This window comes from Paramisgurnus dabryanus, chromosome 18 (assembly GCF_030506205.2).
Source record: "Paramisgurnus dabryanus chromosome 18, PD_genome_1.1, whole genome shotgun sequence".
NCBI classification, from domain to species: domain Eukaryota; kingdom Metazoa; phylum Chordata; class Actinopteri; order Cypriniformes; family Cobitidae; genus Paramisgurnus; species Paramisgurnus dabryanus.
Window position 1 is genome coordinate 10134933 of NC_133354.1, and position 18622 is coordinate 10153554.

Below are 18622 nucleotides of genomic sequence, written 5' to 3' on the forward strand. Positions count from 1 at the left end.
GCTGAGCTCCAGAAAATCACAGACACTTAAGCGCTCACACCCCGCCCAGCGCAGCCTCGCCTCGGCAAGCCCATCAGAAACCGACTGCTGGCTCTGATATCTCTGTGGCGTTTAAACATGCGATTTAATTCATTTTAATTTCTTATACTTCATAATAAAAGGTTTACCGGTATGTTTTAAATCATATGTTAGGATTGCACTTAAATGATATCGCTGTTGAATGATATTTCATATCTTTCACATTTGTTATAACTGGGCTGCGTACTGCCTGCGATTTTGAACTTCAGAGCTGAAGGTGCGAGTGGAGAAATAGTCCCAATATCATAACAATCTTAAAACTTCTAAATATACCCGTGTGTGTACCCGTGTGCGTGCGTGTGTGCGCGCGCGCGTGCTCGCGCGTGTGCATGTATGTATGTATGTATGCGCGTGCGTCTGTCTGTGTATTTTGAATTTAAAATGTTTTAACTCGGAAGGATCTGGATCACAGGTCATTTCATCTGAGATCAATCCGCACGCAACAGCTGGAATCACTTACTGATTCACACAAGGGAGGACACAAGTCAGCCGTTTCCTGAAGTTCACGTCAGGTAAGTGTTTGTAATTAAATGTTAATTTTAGAATATATTAATTGGCAAAGACGCAAATACTCGACGTTTTTGTAATTATATTTTTGTAAAGATACATTAGAAGTGTGTTATGTTACGTGACCGAAGTAAAGTGGAGCTATTTTAGTTAAGATAAAAAGCCTGGATATAGGGTTGGTTTACCGGACAAAGTTTAGAACTCGGTCTTTATTATAATTGGGACATTTTTACAAACAAACCTTATATAATACAATACTGGCGTGCATTTTGAGACAAAACAATAGCACTCATATGTTAAGAGATGTCAGTAAGTTATTTCAGTCAGTGAAAAGCCCTGTCCGAGAAAACCGCCCAATAGTGTTTAATTATGTGTGATGTCTGAGGGAAATTTGGCCTAACATTAACATTATTTAGGGAATAAAGTCTTTCACCGTCAAACTTTATTATATTAAACATGTTATTTATGTATGTGTGTGTGTTTATATTCCTCTGTTTATCAAACCAGAGCGGAGATGATGTGAGGGGCAGACCAGAAGGATACATATAGCGAGACAGTCTCCGCTTGGACTGGCTGAAGAAAGTCTCCTAAATGGCCCTGGTGATGTTCTGACTGACTTTGGAGGCTTTTTGGACTGTTTTATGCCCTCTATTTAAAGAAGACTTAATTCTGTATGTTCAGTCTGTATGATAAGTACATAAAAAGCATTTGTTTTTATGTGACTGAACTTAATTATTTTGTTTACAACACCAGCATAAATTATTTGATAAATAATTTAAAAATGTTATTAAAAAAATCCCAAATAATAAATATTAATTGAAGTAACACATAAAACATTGAATGAATACTTAAATTTTAATTGACAGAGTCTTTGCTGTAAGTTTTTAAAGATTCAACTGATTAAAACATTTTAGTTGAATGAACTATAAAGCTAATTGAGCCGACATACTTTTTTATATTTGAGTCAAATTTGGGCCAACTAAAAAACATCAATCCAGGTAACACTTTGGAGACAGAAATTGAGTGAACGTAAAATTTCTGTGGAACTAGTTACTAAAAAATAATTCATTGAGCCAACAATTTATTTTTTACAGTGTACAGAACTAGACTGAGAGACCATTTAAAGGCCTTTGCAGGTGTTTTGAGTGAATAAGCTGATTAGATTGTGGCACCAGGTGTCTTCAAAATTGAACTTTTTCACAATATTCTAATTTTCTGGGATACTAAATTTGGGATTTTCCTTAGTAGTCAGTTATAATCTTCATGATTAAAAGAAATAAACATTTGAAATATCGGTCTGTGTAATGAATGAATATAATATACAAGTTTGACTTTTTTAATGGAGTTAGTGAAATAAATCAACTTTTTGATAATATTCTAATTATATGACCGGCACCTGTACAGTTACAAGCAATATCTCAGTCTAAATTTGGTTTAAGTCATAATTTCCAATGGTCATTTGGTTTCATTTTTGCAGCATTGCATTGGGTAGCTCCGCCAAAAGTATAAACCTACTGGTCCAAAATCTTGATCCACTGTACAAAAAAAATTGGTTCAAGTCATCTGGTTGCCTTAAAATTAAAAATATTAGTCGATAACAATTTCAGTCAACTAATATTTTTAAGTTGAATGAACTCATCTTTTTTTACAGTGTATATGACCAAAACTTTTTTTTTTACAAATTACTTGTCACTGAAAAATGTCCATGTCACATCTGATAAGGACCACTTACTGCTATAACACTGATAGTCACTGTAAAGAGTGACAATGTTTTTGTACTTTAGTGGTTTAACGTTCCCTATACTAAGCTAATACTTGTGAATTCTAAATAAACTGGAATGGACAAAGCACACATAAGCCAACACTGAAATGGAGTGGTTGGCAAATGGAGAGAGAGAGAAAGAGACACACAAAGAGAGAGTGAGCGATTGCAGGTGGATCACTTGTACATACTGCTAGGTACGGTCCGGCGGTGTGGCGTATGTGGCTCCGCTGTTGGGCAGGAAGAGGAAGAGGACACATAGGTGAGGACAGCAGCACACACAGCTGTGACAGTCATGGACACGGTAACAGAGCGAGACAGGTGGATCAGACATCAGAGCGGTGGAGGAAAGAGGTTGCAATAAGATCAGAATAAGAATCGAATGATGTCAGTGAAATGTGTTAAAAAAATGGATGATTGTTATGTTTTGTGATTATGAGCACTGTGTATAAATGGTTTCCTGGGCTTTATTTATAGAATCATAAAAAAATCTTTCAAAATCATAAATGCATTCAAAAACAAGACAAAAACAATTATCTAAACATCTTAAAACAAGATATTGTGTATTTACCCAGATTTTATGTCTTGCTAATTTTTTTGATGTTTTTGCTTAAAACCACAAAAGCTGTTAAGATTGTTCAGATAAAAGCAAGACCAAAAAGACTTTTATTGCCGTTTCCATAAAGATGCTGTACAATAAAACTTACTCAAACTTTTTATGAGTAACTAACTTATCTGAAGGCTGGTGTATATTTGTTTGCACAATGTAATGAAGCTTTCTGTGGTATACACTTGAATGCAGGTGCAGTGATGCATACTTCATGGACGGTATCTATATGTCTGTTTTCTTTCCTGTCTATGTTTTCATTTTAAACCACAGAATTATAAATAGTGAATTTAACTTTTAATTTCAGTTTAAAAATTTTGACTGATTCAGATTTGTTTGCAAAAAAATCTAAAAGCATCTTTGAATCAGAATTTCCCCACCTTCCAATAATAAGTAATGTAGGAATGATGGAGAGCAGATTGTGTTAACAAAGTATGGACATGGACTTGAAGGACACATGATAAGAAAGCGTAAAATAATTCATATGACATGTACTGTAGAGAATAAAGAGACAGAGAGATGTGAATGTGTTTGACCTGTAAATGCAGGTAAAGAGAAAGTTGAGAGATAAAAAGGACAGCACAGAAGACCAAACACAGGACCAGACAGGACAAAACATTTACAACAATGATGCTGGGAACTATGACTGTCTTTTAGCCATGTGGCAAAAATAGCAAATAAAACACTTAAACAATAAAACTATGTACACAGATCTATATTTAAAAAGCAACATTGAGAGAATCTGAATATGAAACATGTAAAACACTAATATCTGAATAAAGGGGTTAAAATCTAAAAAGAAAAATAAGGATTAGAACACAAAAAAGACAAAGAAATAAACATTTCTCTCTATAGTTAATATCTTGATAGCATGTTAAGATTTACTCTCTCTCACACACACACACACACACACACACACACACACACACACAGACAGCACATTTACTTACAGTGTAGCTAACTAAAGAAGAGTTAAAGATTACTATTGTTTTATATACAGATGAAAGACCTGAAAAGACAAAATGTGCCTTTTATCTAAAGAATGAGTACTAAAAATGTTTCATGATTTTTTTGTAGCTTTTCTAACTTCATCCATTCATCATTTCATCCATCATGTATCATCTATTCATCCATTATGTATCATACTTCATGTACCATCCGTCCAGCCATCCATACATTATACATCATACATCATGTATCATACATCCGTCCATCCATCATGTATTATCCATCAGTGGTCCATCCATCCATCCATCCATCCATCATTTTATCCATCTATCCATCCATCCATCCATCTATCATGTATCATGCATCATGTATCATCCATCCTTTATCCATCATCTGTTATGCATCATCCAACTATCCATTCATAATGTTTCATCCACCCATCATGTATCATCCATCCATCGTGTATTATCCATCAGTGGTCCATCCATCCATCAATTTATCCATCTATCCATGCATCCATCCATCCATTATGTATCATCCATCCTTCATGCATTATCTGTTATGCATCATTCAACTATCCATCCATAAAGTATCATCCATCCGTCCATCCATCATGTATTATCCATCAGTGGTCCATCCATCCATCAATTTATCCATCTATCCATCCATCCATCCATCATGTATCATGCATCATGTATCATCCATACTTCATGCATCATCTGTTATGCATCATCCAACTATCCATCCATAACGTATCATCCATCCATCATGTATCATCCATCCATCATGTATTATGCATCAGTGGTCCATCCATCCATCAATTTATCCATCCATCTATCCATCCATACATCATGTATCACCCATCATCTATCATCCATTCATCCATCGGTTCATCCATCTATCATGCATCATCTATTATCCATCAGTGGTCCATCCATGCATCATGTATCACCTATCATGTATCATCCATCTATCATATATCATGCATCATGTATTATCCATTAGTGGTCCATCCATCCATCAAGTTATCCATCCATCTATCCATCCGTCCATGCATCATGTATTATCCATCAGTGGTCCATCCAGCCATCCATTCATCCATCCATGCATCATGTATCACCCATCCTTCCATCATGTATCATCTATCCATCAATCCATCATGTAATGTATCATGCATCATGTTTTATCCATCAGTGGTCTATCCATCCATCAATTTATCCATCCATCCATCATGTATCATCCATCCATCCATCCATCCTTTATGTATCATCCATCCGTCATGTATCATCCATCCATCCATCCATCCATCCATCATGTATCATCCATCCATCATGTATCATCCATCCATCCATCATGCATCATGTATTATCCATCAGTGGTCCATCTATCCATCAATTTATCCATCATGTATCATAAATTCATCCATCATGTATCATACATCATGTATCATCCATCCATCATGTATCATCCATCCATCCATCCATCCTTCATGTATCATCCATCCGTCATGTATCATCCATCCATCCATCCATCATGTATCATCCATCCATCCATCATGCATCATCTGTTTTGTATCATCCAACCATCGATCCATCATGTATCATCCATCCATAATGTATCATCCATCCATCCATCCATCATGCATCATGTATTATCCATCAGTGGTCCATCTATCCATCAATTTATCCATCCATCTATCCATCTATCCATCCATCTATCCATCCATTCATCCATCCATGCATTATGTATCATCCATCCATGCATCATGTATAAACCACCCATCTATCCATCCATCATCCATCCATCCATCATGTATTATCCATACATTTATACATCCATTCATCCATCCACTTTTCTTATGAAATCAAATCATTCTCTCACAAAGCAGAGCACATTCATTGTCTATTCATAAAAGCAACTTATGAAGAAAGGAGCAGTACACATTCACCTCATCTTCTTTGCAGGAACTAATTTATTAAAAAAAAAACACTTTTTGTTATGTGTAGGCTTTGAGATACCTGAATGCCAGTGTTAAGTCTAGGCATGGAAGCGGCTCTGCCATGACCCTCCAGCACAGGGTAACCACCCACATCAGAGTCATTTTCCATATATGTCATTTCTAATAATTCCTGTAACATATGAAGACCATATGAAGTAAACAGTTACTTTTCATGTCTGTTATTATTGCCTTGATTTGTGATTGTGCTATGAAGAACTGGTGGAGAATATGATAACATGATTTGATTGGAAGGCTGCTGCAGTACCTGAGATCTGGAAGTGTCTGTCCCGTCGTCTGATTGGCCACGCGACCTGTTCGTTTCCTGTATGACTTCCTGAGCGACGTCCCCCGAGGGAGACTTTTTCATGGCACTGCTCTGGCTTTGTCTGTAGTCACATACAGAAAAATCTATTTTTCAAATGTTAGCTCTGGACAAAGAAGTACTCCAATAACCGGCCTTTATTAATGCTTTTAAAGTCCTAGCCAATTCCTAAAGGAAATAATAACGCTATAAATACCAGGAATGTAAGGCACTCACACTGTATCCCCATTGGTCAGGTGAAATGTTGTGGGTGGGAGCTGTGGCGTGGAATCTGATTGACAGGGAGGCGGGTCTTTTGAGACCAGGGGTTCCTGTTCATGCATTTGCGTATGAGAAAGCATTGGTTTGAAGAGGACTCCAACTTTACTCTGCAAAAAAAACATGCTGAATTTAGCCAGGTTTAAAATATTCAGAATTGTAAAGAGAAGTTTAAATGACTAATTCCATGATTATACTGTAGCTTTATATTGTATGTTTAAGCAATCCTTTAAAACAATAATGTATCATCCATCATGTATCATGTATCATCTATCCATCAATCCATCATGTATCATCCATCCCTCCATTAATCCATCCATGCTGCATCATCCATCATGTATCATCCGTCCAGCCATTATGTATTATCCATCCATCTATCCATTTATCATGTATCACCCATCCATTCATCATGTTTCATCCATTCATTCATCCATCCATCCATAATGTATCATTCATCCATCAATCCATCTATCCATCATGTATCACCCATATTGTATCATCCATCTATCATGTATAATCCAGCCATCATGTATTATCCATCCATCCATCCATCCATCCATCCATCCATCCATTTATCATGTATCATCCATCCATTCATCATGTTTCATCCATTCCTTCATCCATCCTTCATCCATCCATCCATAATGTATCATTCATCCATCAATCCATCCTTCCATCTATCCATCATGTATCACCCATAATGTATCATCCATCATGTATCATCCATCCATCTCTTCATCATATATCACCCATCATGTATCTTCCATCCATCATGTATCAGCCATCCCTCCATTCATTCATTCATGCTGCATTCAATCATGTATTATCCATCCAGCCATCATGTATCATCCATCCATCCATCATGTATCATCCATCCATCCATCCATCCATTTATCATGTATCATCCATCCATAATGTATCATCCATCATGTATCATCCATCCATTCATCATGTATCATTCTTCCATCCATCATGTATCATCCATCCATCCATTGTGTATAGTCCATCTATTCATCATGTATCATCCATCCATCCATCATGCATCATGTATCATCCATCAGTGGTCCATCTACCCATCATGTATCACCCATCATGTATCATCCATCCATCCATAATGTATCATCCATCATGTATCATCCATCCATTCATCATGTATCATCCACCCATCCATCATGTATGATTCACCCATCCATAATGTATCATCCATCCATCCATCTATCCATCATCTATCACCCATCATGTATCATCTATCCATCCATCCATCCATCCATCCATGCTGCATCATCCATGTATTTTGCATCCATCCAGCCATCATGTATAATCCATCCATCCATCCATCCAGTTATCATGTATCATCCATCCATTCATCATGTATCATCCATTCATTCATCCATAAATCCATAATGTATCATCCATCCATCCATCCATCCATCCATCCATACTGTATCATTCATCCATCCATCCATCATGTATCATTCATCCATCCATCATGTATCATCCATCCATCTATCCATCATGTATCACCCATCATGTATCATCCATCCGTCTATAATGTATCATCCATCCATCCATCCCATCCATAATGCATCATCCATCCATCATGTATCATCCATCCATCATGTATCATGCATCATGTTTTATCCATCAGTGGTCCATCCATCCATCTACCCATAATGTATCACCCATCATGTATTATCCATCAATCCATAATGTATCATCCATCCTTCCATCATGTATCATCCATCCTTCCATTATGTATCATCCTTCCATCCATCATGTATCATCCATCCATACATAATGTTTCATCCATCCATCCATCTATCCATCCATAATGTATCATCCATCCATCCATCCATCTACCATCTAATGTATCATCCATTCATCCATCATGTATCACCCAACATGTATCATCCATCACTCCATAATGTATCATCCATCCATACATAATGTATCATCCATCTATTTATCATGTATCATCCATCCATCCATGATGTTTCATCCATCCATCCATCTATCCATCCATCCATAATGTATCATCCATCTATTTATCATGTATCATCCATCCATCCATGATGTTTCATCCATCCATCCATCTATCCATCCATCCATAATGTATCATCAATCCATCCATCAATCCATAATGTATCATTCATCCATCCATCATGTATCATACATCATGTATCACCTATACCAGTGTTTCTCAACCCTGGTCCTCAAGGACCCCCTTCCAGAAAGTTTTAGATATCTCCTAATTTAAAACACCTGAACTAACTCATCAGACTCCTTCCAGAATGTCTCCCTAACAAGCTAATAATTTAAATCAGGTGTGTTAAATAAGGAGACATCTAAAACATTCTGGAAGGGGGTCCTTGAGGACCAGGGTTAAGAAACACTGCCCTATACATCCATCATGAATAGCCTTAATTTCATCATCTAGGTAGACCCGGTATTATCCGGCTATGAGTAAACCACTTTTTAACTATTTATTTAAAGTGATAGTTCACCCCAAAATCAAACTTGTGTCATCATTTACTCACTCTCATGTTGTTACAAACCTGTATAAATTTATTCTTATAAACATAAAGGAAAATATTTTGTTTATAACCAAACCGATCAGAGGCACCATTGACTTCCATAGTAAGATAAAATAATAATATGTCAACCCTGGTCCTCAATCGGTTTGGTAACAAACATTCCTCAAAATATCTTCCTTTGTGTTCATCAGAACAAAGAAATTATACAGGTTTGTAACAACATGAGCAGGATCTACCTGTATGCCTGGAGCCGCCTGCTGCTGTTGAAGTCTCTTGGCTCGGTTCTGCTTATAGTAGTCAAAAATCATCAGGGCAGCATAGACCTTCCCAACTGTCAACTCATTATCTAGGAGAAAGTGAAAGGAAATCCTGAAGGTTAGAATCTGTCACTGATGTCCACTAGGTGGAACCAAATACTCAGTAAACTGAGTAAATCTGTTTCTTTATTCCTGTAGCTTAACTGGTAGAGCATTGCATGATTAGCAACACAAAGGTCAGAGGTTTGATACCCAGTGAACACACAAAATGATAAAAATGTACAGCTTGAGTGCACAGCAGATCGCTTTGTATAAAACCATCTGCCAAATGAATAAATCTAAATTTACAGACAAAATACAGATAACATTTTTTAAGGTGGAGGTGCAGAATGCAGATCTTACATTTATGAGGTGTCACCAGTAAATCCACTGTTTTTGAGGATAAGTTAGGCCAAATTTTGTTTATTTCTTTCCTCAATTCAGCGTCACGCAGGTGCTGTGCCAAAACGCCTGTAAAAACAATAAGAATGCATGTCTGTGAATTGCATCACTGTCATAATACTCCACTGTAGATTTTATCTCACAACCTTATTATTTAATAAATCATATTTTACACCAGGTACACGATTAAATAAATGCCAAGTCAGACGGAAAAACATTTATTAATTAAACGGTAATATTTTCATTGGGTACAAGCTCTGCTAGAACAGTTGAACTACACAGCAGTTAAGGAGCAACCTGTGTGACGGACGTCTCGCCCGAGGGGTTTTAAGCGGGCACTAACCTGATGCCAGCTTAATCTCCAGGGCGGTCCGGATGAGACCCATTAGAGTGGATGTAAAGTGAACAGTGTTGTCTTCAGCTATAGGCATGTTCATCTTCACCAACCGCTGTGAGGTCACGGACACAGATGTGTGATTAATATCATATACGTACAGTAATGCTGTGATACATAACAATTGTCAAGGAGATTTTGTGTGCTGGGGGAGGACATCGGGCTATGCAAATTAGTTTTCATCGATTGTCATTTCCGCAGTCACAATTCAGCACACAAATTGTCTTTTTAGGACATTAAAATGATGAGAGGAGGAGATGGTTTGTTTACACTTCATGCAGATGGATGCAGATGAGTAATGGAAATGAAAGGCGTCTGCATTTCTCTAGTTAGCAAACAGTACTGTGTTCATGTCTACAATAAAATTTGAAACATTTCTTTAGCCCATTATATTTAAAGGTCTCCTAATTAAATAATAAAAGCAGGCAACAGTAGCTACTATACTGTCCTTGTAGAGAATGCAAACGCATGGCATTTGTTAGTGTGCACTGAAACGTGACATGTTTGCTAGGATGGCTGCCTTTCTTGTGCTCTTTATTGACAGCCATTGATGGTCCTCGGCAGAGGATGATGCCCAGAGGGTGAGACGAGGCATGCTGACCTACCAAAACCAAGATTACAAAACAATTACAGCGTTCGGCGAAAACAAAAACACAAAATCAGAGCAGACGCTTCACACATTAGCACACCCCAGGGTAAAAAATAATAAAAAAGCAAAGAATAGATGTACAGTAGTGTGTAAGAACATAACAGCATGCAGAGATAACAGACGCTGTCTTCATTAGACAGCAACTCCCGATAAAATGGGGTAAGAGATGCATCAGTGAGCGCACATCTACAGAATAGCTTGCTTTTCTTTCCTCCCTGTTGATTCAGCGCTGTAAGGTGGTGGTGGAGGGGATTTGATCTATTTAGAGCCTTACTGCTTCCTCAAGCTTATACACAAATGCTGTGTGCCCTCAGAGATCAGCCCGGCAGACAGACGCGAGCGTGTGTCTCTTGAATGTTACCCATTCAGACAGCTGGAATAGGGTGTGTAAACCTATTGACTCTAAGACAGCTCTCAAAGCGGCAGAATGGCCTGTGTGTAAAACAGGCAGCATTGTACTAGTAGGTACGTTTACATGCAACCAAATAATCCGTTTGTAATCGTATTGATTTCTCAATCGTATTGAAAAGTCTTAATGTAAACACCTTAATCGATACGATTGAGGATGATCGGAGGCAAATTTGGATCGTATTGAAGGGGGTGGTGTACTCCGATCTGTGATCCGATCAGCAGGATGCTTGAATCTTAGTATTTTCTCAATCGGATGCAAAAATACCTTGTGCACATGCGCAGAACATTTGTGCTCCAAGTTTACGCATTATATTTACCTCTTATATCACATGATTCACGTCACAGAAACACGCAATAGCAAGGCAATAGCATCACGCATTATTAAGGTAACGTTAATGGGGTCACGCGCTGTACACGAGCTGTACTAAATTCTGCAGTGTTTATGTGTACTTTTAAAACATTAGGCTACTGAAAGGAATAAAATACCGTTGGGCCTTTTGAAAAGTGTGTTTTCATTACCTATATCTCAAAACTTCTTAAGAACAATTTTCTCCTTCTCAGTTTTGACTTTTATCCAGAGATAAAGCGAGAACTTGACGAGAGATGCTGTTGCCAAGTCCTCTACTTTTTTCAAGTTTAGATTTGGGATACTGTTTAAACTGTTTCCACCAGTTGTTGTTTTTTTTCTACGGGCTAAAGATTAAATTATTTTGTTGATTAGTTATTGGTATTTGGGCTGTGAATTGCCATTGGGATGCTTTTGAGCTAGTTTTGAATGTCCATTCAGATGGTTTCGATACGCGAATCTGGCAACCCTGGTCAATCGTATTAAATTCAGTCGGATTGACCAGATAATTTACTCACCACCATGTCATCCAAAATGTTGATGTCTTTTTCTTTGTTCAGTCGAGAAGAAATTATGTTTTTTGAGGAAAACATTGCAGGATTTTTCTCATTTTAATGGTCTTTAATAGAGCCCAACATTTAATACTTAACTCAACACTTAACAGTTTTTTCAACGGAGTTTCAAAGGTCTATAAACGATCCCAAACGAGGCATAAGGGTCTTATCTAGCAATACGATTGTCATTTTTGACAAGAAAAATAAAAAATATGCTCTTTTCAACCACAACTTTTCGTCTAGGTCTGATCCAGCGCAACCTAACGTAAATGGGTAGTGACGTAGGGAGGTCACGTGTTACATATATAAAACGCAAATTTGCGGACCATTGTAAACAATAAACTGACACAAAGACATGAATTAGTATCATTCCACATACAACAACGTAGGAATGGTCCTCTTTCAACACACTTGTAAACACTGGGGCGGAGTTTCGCGTTCGTCTTCTGTGACCTCTTGACGTCATGACGTATTGCGTGAGGTCACGCTGACGCTTTCAGGAGGGGATCTAGACGAGAAGTTGTGCTTTAAAAGTGTATATTTGTTATTTTTATTGTCAAAAATGACAATCGTTTCGCTAGATAAGACCCTTATGCCTCGTTTGGGATAGTTTATAGTCCTTTGAAACTCTGTTGAAACAAACTGTTAAGTGTTGAGTTAAGTATTAAATGTTGGGCTCTATTAAAGTCCATTAAAATGAGAAAAATCCTGCAATGTTTTCCTCAAAAAACATAATTTCTTCTCGACTGAACAAAGAAAGACATCAACGTTTTGGATGACATGGTGGTGAGGAAATTATCTGGATTTTTCTTTTAAGAAAATGGAATATTCCTTTAATTATTAAAGGTGCAATGTTTACATTTTAGCGGCATCTAGTGGTGAGGTTGCGAATTGCAACCAACGGCTTAGTCCACTGCTCTTCCCTAGCTTTTGAAACACATAGAGAAGCTATGGTAGCCAGCACTGGACAAACATGTCATCGTCGGGGACAACTTAGTAAAAAAATGTGTCCGTTAAGGGCTTCTGTAGAAAAATGGCAGCACAAAATGGCGACTTTCACGAAAAGGGGACCCTCAAGTATGTAGATAAAAAGGTCTCGTTCTAAGGTAATAAACACATAACGGTTCATTTTGAAAGGTCTTTATACACCACTGATAATATAGTTTTGTATATTATTTAGCATTTCTGTCAAAAGATCCTTCTAAAAATTACACACTGCACCTTTAAGCAAAGTGTCGTGCATATTAATATGACACCAAATTTAAACTAAATATTTTTAAATATTAATAAAAACTACACAGAACACTGAAAAACAGCATTTTTATCTGCCCCTGCTCTCTATCTCTATACTTTACCTTAGAATATAAAGCAAACAATTCTTTACATAATCTTTATTTTTTTTGCATTTTTGTGTGGTTCCATATACCATCTTTATCCCAGCTTTAAATATTTTTTGCCATTGAAAAGTCATAATATTTTAGATAAATGCATATTTTAGTCATGTCCCCAGGATTTCCCCCTCTGAAAATTTAGAAATATCCCGCAAGTCACATTTTTAAGAGGAAGTGACATCATCTGGATCATCTGAAGGTCATGTGAAGATCAAAAGTCACTTTTCTCATTTTCTTTTCTGTATATTTTATGATATTGATGCTATAACTGTGAATGTCAATCTTAATGTTCATTCCTGTTACCTATTTCTTTGTTGTTATCAGATTATTTTAAAATAAAACATTTTGGTAAATCACTAGAATTTGCTAAGTGTCTTTATGCTATTAGCACAAATTTACTGCAGCTATATTTCATGTATTTGCTAAATCTATGCTAAAAACTCAGTCCTGTTACTTTCAGTCCTGTTATCAAAATGCCTCCATCCTCCATTAAGAAAAAAAAAACGATTTACCTGAGATTGACCAATACTTATTTTGAAAAGTAAAACGTGTGATATTAGATTTAGTGTTTAAAAAATCAACTTTAATTTTGACGAGTTACAACATGCAAATGGCACCGATTCGGTTTTTGAAATTTTCTTATATTCTTTTATTATTTGATTCTTTACTTTCTATTATGTGCTATAGGGAAAAGATTGTAACAATTTATCCTCGTGCAGATGCCTTCAGAAGATTTTGTGTTCGTGCACATGCACACTTCGTGTTTATTCTGCCGCCTGCTTTTGTACCATTTCGAATTTCAAAGTATTTGAACTTAGTATTCAGCTTAATTTTACAGTACAGAAAACATCATAAAGAGGAAACACTGAAAAGGAGCACAACACAAAACACACAAGAAAAACAAAATCAGCCAATGAGAGCACAGAAAAGTTGCTGAAGAAGAGTCGGGTGTTACTGCAGAAGGGTAAGGGGCGGGAAGTCTACCTTGTAGGCGATTCGCGGAGGACATTTCTTTCCCAAACCCAGAGGAGGGGACATGTGCCGAAGCATCTCGTACATATCGAGGTAAGACATGCGTCCACTTCACAGGGTTGAAAGATCACATGAGAAAAGGAAAAGCCAGGAATAGTGATAAACAAAAAAAGTGATATGAATGAAACAAAACATTGTTATCACGGATTCTGCAGGAAGGCAAAGGGGTTCGATACCATCCTCCCTCGTGGGGATGAATGGATCATGCCTGTCTTCATAGCTATACAGGCCGTTCCTGAATCAGGAATGAAGATTATGGCATGAAGCTTCTGTCATTGCATGCTAGGATGCAAATCAAGGCTAACCAATCAGATACTTAGAAACAAAGCTGTGAAAAAGCCTTAATTTAATACTGTAGAGCAAATAAATGCTGATCAAATACATCAATATTTACAATATGCATTGTAAACATATGGGATTAGTTTGGGATGAGGGTTTTATCATTTGGCTTTGTTTCCTTTAGTTTCCATGGTTACCCATAATGAAATTAGTAAGGGAGGGAATTGTAATCCAATCCGACGTCAACACCATCAAGCATTTAAATGGGTGTTTGATTTTACAGCACCGCCCTTTAAAGGGAAGGCGTGTAGATTTTCAAACCTTGTATGCCACCCTGTTAGGGCAGTTCTTCCCTAAGCCAAGAGGGGGCAAGATTACGCGCAACAAATTGTACATATCCGTATAGCGTATCCTTCCGCTGCAAAAAATAGACATGGGTTACAAAAAAAAAGACATTTAAGGTCAGTTATTCCCAGATTGAATTTACATACCATCAATACATTATTTCTCATTTTTTGCTTATTCAGATAACTGTGCATTTTCAAGTTAAACTGACAGAGATGATACATCCGTTCTGCTTGAGACTAAAATTGGCTGGCATGCAAAAGATAAGATTTGCATTCCCCAGCACAGACAAAGCTCGAGGATTTGATGTTAGCCATGGCTGCACAGTAAAATAGGATTTCTGAGACTTAAATCAGACACAGCGCAGTGTTGAATTCTTAAGTCGACATCCTTTCGAACTGTCGTCTCATTTTAAAGCGGCTCTAACTGTCAGTGAGGTGTGTCACGGAGGAGTGATACGCACCAGGCGGCGGGGTCGTACTCCCCCCAGACGCGGATGTACTCGTCCAAGTGATGAGGCCCGAGAATAGAAGCGTCACGTGTCAGGTACTCGAAGTTATCCATAATGACGGCGACAAACAAGTTCAGCATCTAAAGAAGATTCGTCAGCATTACAGAACATACAACAGTACATCCTCGAAACAAGACAAGTTTACTTGAGAGTTATAAAAGTAAAAGATAATAAAACCTGTTCTCAGCATACGTCTTACAACTTTTTTAAAAGTTTGCTTTAAGCAAGATTTAAAAAAACAACAACTGAAGATCAATTCTCTGTAAACAAGAAAACTTTTTGCCAAACCTAATTCAAACATACTTTCTTTGAAAACAAGTCTTATTATTTTCCACAACTGTGACTCTCGTGTCTTTTTTAAGTGAGTAAATGTCTCACTTAAATGTTACGGCAGCAAAGTCCTTGATTATTACACCAGAATGAGAGTAGGCTATAGTTCCTAGCCATATCTGCCTAGAAAATCTCAACTTTTAATTTTCTGTCGGTCTTAGTATACGATGTAACTACAGAAGAGTCAAGTTTTAAATAGGAAAAATATCAAAACTCTTTGGTTATTTTTGAGCACTATGCTAATGGTCTAATCAGATTCAATGGATTATGCTAAGCTATGCTAAAAGGTGGTACCGCCAGACCCGAGATCAGCTGAATGGATTCCAAAACGGTGAAAATCAAATGTTTAACTGTAGGGGAGCTGGAAAATTAACATATTTTCAAAACACGGTGTTTCCCCCTTTAAACAGTATACTGTATGTCCAAGATCCGCTCTCACTAACCAAGAAGGAACAGAGGAAGATGAAGGAGACAAAGTAGAAATATGCAAAATCACTGCCACACTCTTTTCCATGGGAGCCAGAGAGCGGGTCACACGGTCTGTCGCTTAGACATGCCAACATGATCTCATGCCAGCCTTCACCTGTAGCACTCCTTTAACACAAATACACACAACATCATTAACACTGTACTATACACAATTCCTATAGCAAGCAATTTTGCAAAAAAAAAAAAAACTTCTGTGTTCACACCAGCCGCGGCAGAGGCGTCACATGATTTCAATGTTAAGTCAATGTAAAGATGCATTTACGCACGGTAGATGCTAATCCGTCTCATTCACGCGTCTAGTTCGCAAGTTGAAAAATCTGAACTTTCGCGCCACATTAACCAATCAGGAGCTTGCTTTAGTAGTGACGTGATTACAAGAAGCGAGCGGAGTCGCAGAAGCCCCTCCCACGATGCGAATTTCCACGCGAATGTCTCGAATAACTAGAATTTCATAAACTCAAAATGTTCAGGGTTCCAACTACGTGTGAAAAGCGCAATTTTTTCGCCTCTATCGCGTTTGGTGTGAATCCAGCATAATAGTTCGGAGCCAGAACTGGAGGATTTTTGCCAAGAAGAATGGTCAGCTTTACCATCTGAGACAATATAGAGCCTCATCCACAACTAACACAAAAGACTTTGTGTTAAAATGGGCAATACGGGGTCAACTTTTGATCAGGGTCATTTTGTAGTTTCTGTCATATTGATTTAAAAAAGTAAACTCATCTGATTGATAAAAATTGGCTTCAGCCAAACACAAACCATGAGTGAAAGAAAAGATTCATCATTCATAATCTCTAAAAATTGGCCAAAAAATCATAAATTCTGCCAGGGTATGTAAACATTTGAGCACAACTGTATCCCTTTAATATTGTAATTTTGTAATACAGGTACCTGAACAACAGCATCAGGGCCTGAAAAAAGGTGCGAAAGTTGTTGTGATGATTGATGGCGGAATCATCAGTCAGTTGGATGTTACCGAACACCTAAAGGAGACAGAAAAGCACATCGGCATTTCAATTTTGGATCAAGGACAGAGAAAGTGAGCAGTTTTGCTGTAGAAGAGCAAACAATGTGTACGCTTTCCCTATCGTGAGCGCATCAAAATACCTGCAGGGGTGGGAGTCAATAATTCAGACTGCCTGGAGGGTTTGTTACAGTAAGTATCTGCAGTATTAATAAGGCTACAGAGACCGACTGCATAAACTATGACTCATGCTTATTCATATTCTGACTTCAAGTCAGACAGCACACACAGTATATAAATAAACACGCCGACTCACCAGATCTACACAGCGGCAATGCACTGACACTCAGCCAAAGGAATCAAAATAATCTGACAGCCAAATAAATAATAACAGATATACATCTTGTGACCACAGACAGACTTTAAGCATAGTGGCGTACAGTACACCGAATAATAACTTGTATACGCTTGTACATCTCTTATGTATTTCAAACTTTTATAACTTGAGGTTTTTTTTTGTGTTTCCAGGCAAAAAAAACTCTATATAGGAACGAAGTTAATCTCAAAAGATTACTATAAAAATGTTTCACAATTGTTGCTCAATTTGCCAAAACAAGCATAAAATTTTGCTTCGTTTTTTAAACAGTGAAAACTTGTAACGTCTTGTATTATTTCCCCCCAATGACAAACTCGCTTTATTGTTTCCTAACCTTTGTAAGTCACTTTGGATAAAAACGTCTGCTAAATGCCTAAATGTAAATCTGGATGAATGCATATTAAAAATCGTCACTATACAAATGGTCAAAAAATACTTAATCCCCTTTTAAATGATCCTAATATGTACCATTCAGGTACAGATATGTATACATTAAGGGCCAAAATGTACCTGTGGGTACTAATATGCATTCTTTAGGACCAATATTCACCCTTGATATACTAATATAAACTTTTAGTACCATAGTCATTTTATGGTGGATGGAGAAACGAGGGTTGTGTTAGTAGTGGAAGGAGTTTAGCTGATTATACAGCTTGCTGATGATGTAATTTCCTCCAACCCACAGGATACAATTAGCATTGATTTACAATGCAGTCCTAATATACTAGATGGCAGAGGCCATAATTTCCAACACAATCTGGGAGATTGCCTGCATGCGCCGACCTAAATATGCAATCAAAGATGGGATCCGACATCTTTCTTTTTCATAAAAGCTTTC

At 37.4% G+C, this 18622-nt stretch overlaps 1 protein-coding gene across 4 annotated transcripts in view; it reads right to left on the reverse strand.

Annotated features, from left to right (window-relative positions):
* Window positions 1-18622, reverse strand: part of cacna1bb (calcium channel, voltage-dependent, N type, alpha 1B subunit, b) — a 170526-nt gene that overhangs the window by 11609 nt on the left and 140295 nt on the right. For 2 of the 4 annotated variants that reach the window (XM_065244126.1, XM_065244122.1), the window contains 11 exons: window positions 17336-17427; window positions 16399-16549; window positions 15578-15705; window positions 14443-14539; window positions 10057-10162; window positions 9675-9782; window positions 9252-9361; window positions 6440-6591; window positions 6167-6287; window positions 5921-6031; window positions 2539-2577 (listed from right to left, as the gene is read on the reverse strand). In XM_065244126.1, coding sequence (XP_065100198.1) covers window positions 2539-2577; window positions 5921-6031; window positions 6167-6287; window positions 6440-6591; window positions 9252-9361; window positions 9675-9782; window positions 10057-10162; window positions 14443-14539; window positions 15578-15705; window positions 16399-16549; window positions 17336-17427 — 1215 coding nt within the window. Of the gene's footprint in view, window positions 1-2538; window positions 2578-5920; window positions 6032-6166; window positions 6288-6439; window positions 6592-9251; window positions 9362-9674; window positions 9783-10056; window positions 10163-14442; window positions 14540-15090; window positions 15188-15577; window positions 15706-16398; window positions 16550-17335; window positions 17428-18622 lie in introns of all 4 variants that reach the window. The other 2 variants (XM_065244123.1, XM_065244125.1) reach the window with 2 other exon arrangements.